Source organism: Taurulus bubalis (assembly GCF_910589615.1).
Source record: "Taurulus bubalis genome assembly, chromosome: 17".
NCBI lineage: Eukaryota > Metazoa > Chordata > Actinopteri > Perciformes > Cottidae > Taurulus > Taurulus bubalis.
The window spans coordinates 21,343,159-21,353,597 of NC_136605.1; the positions used below are offsets into that span (position 1 = coordinate 21,343,159).

At 43.1% G+C, this 10,439-nt stretch overlaps 2 protein-coding genes across 2 annotated transcripts in view; one reads left to right on the forward strand and one right to left on the reverse strand.

Moving 5' to 3' along the window:
- The window catches only part of jmjd6 (jumonji domain containing 6, arginine demethylase and lysine hydroxylase), a gene marked incomplete at its 5' end in the record, with an annotated part of 5,812 nt that extends 5,706 nt beyond the window's left edge, over window positions 1–106 (reverse strand). Inside the window, one exon of the mRNA XM_079233480.1 lies at window positions 1–106. This exon is cut by the window's left edge and continues 23 nt beyond it. Coding sequence (XP_079089606.1) covers window positions 1–106 — 106 coding nt within the window.
- Window positions 107–404: 298 nt separating this feature from the next.
- On the forward strand, window positions 405–1,976 carry mettl23 (methyltransferase 23, arginine). The gene is made up of 5 exons (XM_079233416.1): window positions 405–578; window positions 853–957; window positions 1,029–1,266; window positions 1,607–1,691; window positions 1,769–1,976. Exons 1-5 carry the CDS (start codon window positions 474–476, stop codon window positions 1,923–1,925), a joined length of 690 nt encoding a protein of 229 aa, XP_079089542.1. The 5' UTR covers window positions 405–473; the 3' UTR covers window positions 1,926–1,976.
- The last annotated feature ends 8,463 nt before the right edge of the window (window positions 1,977–10,439 follow it).

Genomic DNA, 10,439 nt, shown 5'->3' on the forward strand with positions numbered 1-10,439 from the left:
CGAAGGACTCATGGTAGTTGTGTCGGATCCAGTCCAGCGAGTCCTTCAGCTCCGGCCTGGCGCTCCGCTTCGCCTCTTTAATCCGCTTCTTGCTTTTATGGTTCATTCCTCCCGCCGCTCAGCTAGCTAGCTAGCTAGCTAACTCAATGCCGAGGCTGACTGATGGACATCTGTACCTCCCACCCCCTGATGCCGGAACGCAACGCTTATTGGCTGAAGCGTCCGGCGAGAGCAGCGCGTTTATTGGCTGGGATTTAGATGAAGCCCTTCCCGCCGGGCATTTTCGTGATTTTGATTGGCTGTTAACGAATCTTCTTCCTTCGTCACAGCCGACACGGAAGTCGGTGTCTGCGTGGTTGCTAGTTATTCAATATCAATATAGATATAGATTCAGTTACTTAATGCGGGAGACGAAGATTCGGAATAGTATCCGGAGATGTAATGATGTCATTTAGGGGTTATTAACCCGCACAATGGAGCCCAGCAGAGCAGAAACACCGAACACAGCAAACAAAGTGTTCACGTTCAAAGACGACAAGAGAAACCCTCCGGATTGTCTCTCTGTCACCATACCAGAGGTGACATGTGCGACTCAGTGAATTATGTGTACATCAATAGTTTGCACCCGATAGAAGAACAAGCAGAGGCTGTGCACGATGTATTAGAGTGCTCTCTTTAATTCGGCATACATCTAGTACCCAATATATCTAATAGTATTCATATAAACAGAGATTTGTTTATTTTATTTTATTGTAAATAATCTGCTGAGATTTTGTTATATATATTTCAATATGGTCACTGCAAGATGTGAAACGTGAAACGTTTACTGCCCGTTGTGTCTGGTCCGCCCAGGTTCTGGACCCACATTATGGGATGTATGTGTGGCCCTGTGCGGTGGTGCTGGCTCAGTACCTGTGGACCCGGAGGGAGACGCTGAGGGGCAAGACGGTGCTGGAGGTGAGCGGGACCCTGTTGCATCATCAGGGTCTGAGCGGCCATCTTTAAAAACAACCCGTCTCTCTGCTCAGCTCGGGGCAGGTGTGAGTCTCCCAGGTGTGGTGGCGGCGCTGTGCGGCGCCCGGGTGACCCTGTCGGACGCCGCCAAGACCCCTCTCTGTCTGGAGAACTGCCGGCGCAGCTGTGAGGCCAACGGGCTGCGGGGCGTGGAGGTGCTGCCCCTCACCTGGGGAGAGGTCTCACCTGAGCTGCTGCAGCTGCCCGAGCTCGACCTCATCCTGGGATCAGACGTCTTCTACGAGCCACAAGGTCGGTCTAACGTCCACGTACCCCGTCCTCACCTGTTAACACCCATCTGTCCTCACTATCCTCACCCATCCTCACCTGTCTTTACCTGCCTCACTATCCTCACTATCCTCACTATCCTCACCTGTCCTCACCCGTCCTCACCCGTCCTCACCCGTCCTCACTATCCTCACTATCCTCACCTGTCCTCACCTGTCCTTACTATCCTCACTAGTCTTCACTAGTCCTCACCTGTCCTTACTATCCTTACTATCCTCACTATCCTCACTGTCCTCACCCGTCCTCACCCGTCCTCACCTGTCCTCACCTGTCCTCACTAGTCCTCACTATCTTCCTGTTGCAGATTTTGAAGACGTCCTCCTGACGGTAGCGTTCCTCTTGAGGAGGAACCCGCGTGCTGAGTTCTGGACCAGTTACCAGGAGAGGAGGTGCTGAGAGGACCGGCTCACCGCTGCAGGTTTACACGACCCACTGAGGTACTGACCTTCCTCCTCCTCCTCCTCAGTGCTGATTGGTCGATGGAGGCGCTGCTCCAGCGATGGGATCTGAGCTGTGTGGACGTCCAGCTGGAGACGTTCGGTGCTGATGGAGCGGCTCTGGCTGGATCCGGTCTCCCAGGAAACCACAGCGTCCTCATGATGGTCGTCAGCCGAAGGGAGTAAACAACTTTATGCAAGAATATATATATAAAAAAACGGGCAAAAGAAGCAAATTGCTGCATTTTTAAGTGATTGTAATATTGACTTTAGTGAATAAAGGTTTCATTCCTCTTCTATAAAACACAGTCATGTGACCATGTTTCCTTTTTCAGTGTCGGATGTCGGGTGAGAGGAGAGACATGGGAGACAGACAGGGAGAGACAGACAGGGAGAGACAGACAGGGAGGGTGAAACACGGAGAGAGAGACCTCTAGTGGTCACAGAGGGAAACACACGTTCATCTCAACATCACGGTTTCACTGTCACACTGCAACCGACCACTAGATGGAGCCACAGGTTTGGAAAGAAAAGTGTGTGATTATTTTGTTATTTCAAGCATTATTTTTTTTAATTTTTTTATTACATGTCTTTTTTAGCACCTTTATCAGACAGTCCACTGTACTCTACTGCTGCATGTTTTAGATAAAGTAGTTCCCTTTCATACAAAAATAATAGTAAGAAACATGACTAAATATCAATATCATTTATTTTCACATTTATTAGTTAATTAACATTTATGTCTAAAATGTATTTATTTCTTGCATATAGGTGTTTAAGTTGTATTTATGTATTCTTAAATAATGTAATTTATTTAGTAAAGTAATCACAGGAGTGAATAAAAAAAGAACACATTTGTAAAACCATAATATTAAGAAACGTAACAAAATAAAAAGAATAAGCATATTCATTTATGAGTTTACCTATTCCTATATATTGTAATTTGTTTCTCCTTCATGCTCTGAGTCAGATGAGTGACATAAAATACTTAAAAACAAAATAATACATTTGTAAAAAAATATAAAAGAATAATAAGCATTTTCTTTTATTTGTTCTTTCTATTATTTATGTTGTTTTTTTTAAATATATTTTTATTTATTGCATATACATTCATTTTATAAATGTATTCTCATAATGTTATTTATTTATCTTCATCCTTTTATTTTCCCGTATTCTGTATTTAAATGAAGGAATGAAAACAGAAAACCCCAAACGGGGCTCTGAACCCATGAGACGCCACAGAGGACGTCGGGGAAGAGACGGCTGGTCTTTAATCTGATCCATCGATTGGATAATTGAGTCTCGGGAGGATAACCGAATCCCAGCAGCTTGATTTAATCCACTCTGCCCGTCTCCTCGTTTACTCCTCTCGTCCTCCGGAGGGTCGACCGCCACGCTGAGACAGAACCAGCGATTTAACATTTATTTAATAATATCAATAATCTTCAAGTGAAGCGAAGATCCATCTTTTAAACTGGTCTGCTGCTTGTTTTCTTAGTTTTGTTAATAAGCAGAATTTATATTTTTTACTTTCATCATTTTTAAACATACTTTCAACAAATATTTTAACTCAAGAAACCAGGGTTTAACAAACCTGGAGACAAAAACCAGGGTTTAACAAACCTGGAGACATGAACCAGGGTTTAACAAACCTGCAGACATGAACCAGGGTTTAACAAACCTTCAGACATGAACCAGGGTTTAACAAACCTTCAGACATGAACCAGGGTTTAACAAACCTGGAGACATGAACCAGGGTTTAACAAACCTTTAGACATGAACCAGGGTTTAACAAACCTTCAGACATGAACCAGGGTTTAACAAACCTGGAGACATGAACCAGGGTTTAACAAACCTGGAGACATGAACCAGGGTTTAACAAACCTGCAGACATGAACCAGGGTTTAACAAACCTGCAGACATGAACCAGGGTTTAACAAACCTGCAGACATGAACCAAGGTTTAACAAACCTGCAGACAGAAACCAGGGTTTAACAAACCTGCAGACATGAACCAGGGTTTAACAAACCTTCAGACATGAACCAGGGTTTAACAAACCTTCAGACATGAACCAAGGTTTAACAAACCTGCAGACATGAACCAGGATTTAACAAACTTTTAGACATGAACCAGGGTTTAACAAACCTTCAGACATGAACCAGGGTTTAACAAACCTGGAGACATGAACCAGGGTTTAACAAACCTGGAGACATGAACCAGGGTTTAACAAACCTGCAGACATGAACCAAGGTTTAACAAACCTGCAGACATGAACCAGGGTTTAACAAACTTTTAGACATGAACCAGGGTTTAACAAACCTTCAGACATGAACCAGGGTTTAACAAACCTGGAGACATGAACCAGGGTTTAACAAACCTGGAGACATGAACCAGGGTTTAACAAACCTGCAGACATGAACCAGGGTTTAACAAACCTGCAGACATGAACCAGGGTTTAACAAACCTTCAGACATGAACCAGGGTTTAACAAACCTGGAGACATGAACCAGGGTTTAACAAACCTTTAGACATGAACCAGGGTTTAACAAACCTTCAGACATGAACCAGGGTTTAACAAACCTGGAGACATGAACCAGGGTTTAACAAACCTGGAGACATGAACCAGGGTTTAACAAACCTGCAGACATGAACCAGGGTTTAACAAACCTTCAGACATGAACCAAGGTTTAACAAACCTGCAGACAGAAACCAGGGTTTAACAAACCTGCAGACATGAACCAGGGTTTAACAAACCTTCAGACATGAACCAGGGTTTAACAAACCTTCAGAAATGAACCATGGTTTAACAAACCTGCAGACATGAACCAGGGTTTAACAAACTTTTAGACATGAACCAGGGTTTAACAAACCTTCAGACATGAACCAGGGTTTAACAAACCTGGAGACATGAACCAGGGTTTAACAAACCTGCAGACATGAACCAAGGTTTAACAAACCTGCAGACATGAACCAGGGTTTAACAAACTTTTAGACATGAACCAGGGTTTAACAAACCTTCAGACATGAACCAGGGTTTAACAAACCTGGAGACATGAACCAGGGTTTAACAAACCTTGAGACATGAACCAGGGTTTAACAAACCTGCAGACATGAACCAGGGTTTAACAAACCTTCAGACATGAACCAGGGTTTAACAAACCTTCAGACATGAACCAATGTTTAACAAACCTGCAGACATGAACCAGAGTTTAACAAACCTGCAGACATGAACCAGGGTTTAACAAACCTGCAGACAGAAACCAGGGTTTAACAAACCTTCAGACATGAACCAAGGTTTAACAAACCTGCAGAAGGAAGATTTTTAATAAAACTCGAAGCTGAAGGTCACTCTCTCTCTCTCACACACACACACACACACACACACACACACACACACACACACACACACACACACACACACACACACACACACACAGCCTCTTCCTTCATCCATTCCTCTTCTTCTTCCCTCTCCATCTCCTCCTCCTCCTCCTCCTTCATCCATAACACTTTACAATGCAGACACTTTTTTAATTCAGTATCCATCGTCTCATCCTGCAGCTTCCCTCCTCCTTCTGCAGTCTCTTAATAATTTATAAGAATCTAACATTCAAATGAAGCACACACACACACAGACACACACACACACACACACACACACACACACACACACACACACACACACACACACACACACACACACACACTCACACACACACACACACAGATCTTTTATTAACAGTGAGGAATCCATCCCATCATCTTCCCCCGCTGCCTCTGCCGCTCCCTTGCCGATGGTTGCCTAGAAACAGGGTTCGTCTCTCTCTCACTCTTTCGAAAAAATCCTCGCAAAAATAAAAGCGTGTGCATCACGTTTAAGAAAATAAAAGCATTTCCTGTTGAGAGTTTATAGCCGTTTATAAACGATGAATACGACTCATCCAGTGAACCGTTTGGATATGAAAGGTTCTGTTCTTTATGGAATCCTGTGTTTGAGACATTTTGTATTTCGGTGAAAGCAGTTCGTCAGTTTCCTGTCTCAGAAAGACGTGAAGCACTTCTGGCCTCAGAACACTTATTTCCGTCTGGCTGGAGGCCGCTGCATTATTTACTGGGAACCGGAGCGCTTTCCTCCTCGGCATTTTCGGATGAACTGGAAGTTTGACTTGTGAAGATCTGATTTGTGGCGATAGGAGAACCATCTTTTTTCCTGATTGTTACATCCCTCTGATCACATGATCAAAAGTTCCTCCGAGGAAGAGAAAGTACGTCCTCGTCTACGGCTCCATCCACGATGTCTGACAGTAAAGAGATTTAAGAAGATAAGAAGTCACCCGTTGGTTTGTGGACTATGGTTTGGAAGCCCGGAGATTGTCCACATCTTGGCTTTGGGCCGTCGGCATCTTGGTTTTGAACCGTCAACATCTTGGTTTTGAACCGTCAACATCTTGGTTTTGGGCCGTCGCCATCTTGGTTTTGGGCCGTCAACATCTTGGTTTTGAGTCGTCGCCATCTTGGTTTTGAGTCGTCGTCATTTTGGTTTTTGGCCGGCACCATCTTGGTTTTGGGCCGTCGCCATCTTGGTTTTGGGCCGTCAACATCTTGGTTTTGAGTCGTCGCCATCTTGGTTTTGAGTCGTCGCCATTTTGGTTTTTGGCCGGCACCATCTTGGTTTTGGGCCGTCGCCATCTTGGTTTTGGGCCGTCAACATCTTGGTTTTGGGCCGGCGCCATCTTGGTTTTGAGCCGGCGCCATCTTGGTTTTGAGCCTCGTGATGTTCACGGTGAGAACGACGCCACCTGGCGAGCATAGATATGCATGGCATAGGCGATGTGAGCAGGCAGCATATAACGTATACATGCATGGAAGCGAGCAGAGAATAAAGGCCCGGCAATGTACATCAAGTTGTCGGTCATCTGTTGTGAAACCAACTAACAGAAACATTACATTGGCGACAAGGAGTAAACAGAAAGACACTCGAAGAAACGACCCAGTCACTGGCTGTCGCCATCTTGGTTTTGGGCCATCGCCATCTTGGTTTAAGTATGAAATCATTGGAATAAGTATTGTCCTCACAGTCTAGTCAATAGTTTTCCGATAGAGCTTTAACCCTAGACTCTGAGATCATTCTGCCTGGTATTTAGGAATGTTTATTCTTATAATGTTCACCTAGAGTGATTTTAGTCACTCGTTAAAAGTACTTGTAGAGTATCCAAATGAAGTTGCAGCGCTAATTAGAATACCTTTGATTAGCTGAGTAAAAAAACGGGAGATCAGGCCCATTTTCCGATCTGGCCTGTCCTAGTCAAATACTCCAAGTACCTATGTGGTTCTCTGTATTTGGGGGACTCTTCTACGATCAACTTAACATTATTCAGGGTACGTGGTAGCATAGAGGCTGCTACTTTGGCTACAACTGATGCATCGCAGCTACAAGTCTGCGAAAATGGGACGGTGGTCATCCTCTACCTTGATCTCAACAGCATATTGGTAAATCAAAGATCCTTGAAGTCTATATGGTAAGTCATGCATAAAACAGGTGGTGGTGTTCATTTCAAGTCCTTGCTCGCATTATTTGACGTGTCATAATAGTTTGAGGTACAGCTGTATCTCATTATGGCTAAAGTTCCTAATCTGCACGCTAACACCTGTCTCAATGGGCTTGTGGCTCAATTCTTGGTGCAAATGTGATCTGCTTTAACATGATCTTTTCTCAGTTCCTGCCTTCACGTTGCCTGGCTTAAACATGTTCTCCTTGCCTTCTCTGGTTTACGTTGCCCGTCTTAAAGTGAAGATGTTACTTCTCCGGTTGACGTTGCCTGGCTTGACTTAATAGTTTCTTCCAGTTTCCTATACATATAGAAGATGGCTGTAAAACCCTCCTCTCGTTTCCCCGGTCTTGAATGTGACCCGTCAAAGAATAACACAACATTTCTAATTACCCGGACATTTCTGGTTACTCGGTCCGAAAGGTGACCAGCCAAGAACTTACCTTGTTTAGAGTTATGCTCCGGTCTATGCCGACCCTGACTCTGTCTGTCCGGCGGTCTGAAAGTGACCCCCACTATCCTGTTCTGCGGTCTACACAGGACCCCTACCTATACTGGTCTGCGGTCTAACTTGACCCAACCTATACGTTCCTTGGGTGCGACGAGACCCCTCGCTATCAATTCTGGATCCTAAAAGCCCCGTATACTTTACAGTGGTAGTTCTGACCCCCACTATCCTGTTCTGCGGTCTACACAGGACCCCAATCTGTCCTTGTCTGCGGTCCATCTCGACCACACATCTAGCTTCCTGCGGTTTGTCCGGACCCCGCTATCACTTTTCGGGATCTGTTTGGATCCTGCTATAATTAGTGCTGTATATCTAGATCGGCACTATTAGCTTCTGCGGTCGATAGAGACCCCTGTTTCCTGGTCTGCGGTCCCACACTTTGTTTAACTAGACCCTCTTAACTCTGGGGTGGTATTTACTCGTGCATTCACACTCTAACCCATTCGAACCTGAAATGTATCTCATGAAATGGTTCTGTGGTGCTTAGGAAACCGCTGCGGCTGTAAGTAGGGTATTGATTTATTTTATCGCTATAAAATAATTCATTTTGGGGGATTCTGCCTTCACAGATATCAGCATCACTACCCCGTGCTTATCCTAATTCAGAATGGAGTCCAATCGCCAAAGAATTTGCACTATTCAAATATATGCAATTGTAATAACTTATTGTTAAACTCTGAAACAAGTCTCTCCTGATTGAATTGGTCAACATCTTGGTTTTGGACCGTCAACTTCACACAGTTTGTTTACGCTCGACAACGATGTTTATCCGATGGTGACGGTCCAAAACCAAGATGTGGACGTTTGTAGGAAAATGCATTTGGTAAGATGTCATACGAACCGTTGTTTAATTTTGAAAACCATCTATTTTTAGGCCTTTTCCTCGAAAATGTCATACCTAAACTAAAAAGGATGTATCTCTGCAACCACTAGGGCTATTTGAATAATTTTGGTTACAATAAAAGGTACACATGTGAGATGTTGTTCAGATGTGTAAGTATCAGTCCATATGTTACTGATTAAGAGTAAATGAAGATGACACAGAAGGGTCCGCCTAGAAAAATAACACTTTTAGGATGATTATTTCTTTGAAACGATGCAGCTGTAAGGTCCAACTCTAACCCAAATCATAGCTCAATATGTGAACATTCTCTAACCCAAATCATAACACAATATGTGAACATTCTCTAACCCAAATCATAGAACAATATGTGAACATTCTCTAACCCAAATCATAACTCAATATGTGAACATTCTCTAACCCAAATCATAGCTCAATATGTGAACATTCTCTAACCCAAATCATAGCTCAATATGTGAACATTCTCTAACCCAAATCATAGCTCAATATGTGAACATTCTCTAACCCAAATCATAACTCAATATGTGAACATTCTCTAACCCAAATCATAACTCAATATGTGAACATTCTCTAACCCAAATCATAACTCAATATGTGAACATTCTCTAACCCAAATCATAGCTCAATATGTGAACATTCTCTAACCCAAATCATAGCTCAATATGTGAACATTCTCTAACCCAGATCATAGCACAATATGTGACGTTTGAATGTTCTCATGTATCAAACCATATATTTCACTTGTGGTTACTTATGGTGTTCAATACACCCAAATACAGCAGTTTGAGGCTTTTTTTCTTCTTCATAAAACAAGCTATGATTTACAGTTTTATATAACAATCACTCAGTCTATAAATCTTGAGTACAGCAGTAAGTGATGCCTGTAATTGTACCGACATATTAATTTAACGTCCCTGCCAGCAGTTAAAGGCAGTGATTGAGGAGCCTGCAGACGGGGAGGAGGTCGTACTTAACCCGGGATTTATTCCTTCAAACATGATCAAAGCCTCCACATCCGGAGGTCAACAGTGTGTCGATTAATGCATTGTGTATATTCAGAAGTTAAGGCATGCACAGGCACAAGAAGAGTCCGTGTCAGGAGATATTATCACTAATAAGAGGACGTAATGGAGTCTACTCATGCGGCCACACACACCTTACCGTTTATAAAAGCGAGCAGGAAGCAGGTTTATACCGAGCGTTACAAACAGCAGGTTATCATGTAAATACAAAAAGAGATCCAGAGGATGGAAATATAAATATAAAAATACAAAGACAGGTCATCAGCTGTCAAAGGAGCCAATAGAAAAGGAAACAAAAACAGGAAATAACACAGAGAGGAGAGCGTAAACAAACCATGTGAAGTTCTGCAGAAGATTTTCAGCATTTTATGACAAAAAGCTTTTCACCCCGTCTCTCATATCACATTCATCAGCATCCGGCATTAATATTTAACGAGCGGCTCCTCGTATTGTTTCATGGAGCCCGACAGCCGGTTGGGATCCTTAAAAAAACTTGTGAGCGTCAAACATTTTTGACATTTGACACGTTTTTCACGCCCCAAAAAAACCCAGCGGAGCAGCAGCCAATCAGTGAACAGGAATATTAAAATATAAGTACAAAGTCTGAGATCGGAAAACAAAACGGCAAAAGATCGTCAAACTTGTTTGTTTGGAAACGAGCGCACGATAAATAAATAAATAATAAATATTGCTTTTTGGGGAGTTTTCTTTGATCTATACAGATTTATCATTTAATTTTCTTTCTGCTGAAACCAAAAA

Coding starts and splice junctions, on each gene's coding strand:
- mettl23 (XM_079233416.1), top strand. CDS start 474: ATGGAGCCCAGCAGAGCAGAAACACCGAACACAGCAAACAAAGTGTTC. Junction 1,267..1,606: donor CGTCTTCTACGAGCCACAAG/GTCGGTCTAACG, acceptor TTCCTGTTGCAG/ATTTTGAAGACGTCCTCCTG. Junction 1,692..1,768: donor ACCAGTTACCAGGAGAGGAG/GTGCTGAGAGGA, acceptor CCTCCTCCTCAG/TGCTGATTGGTCGATGGAGG.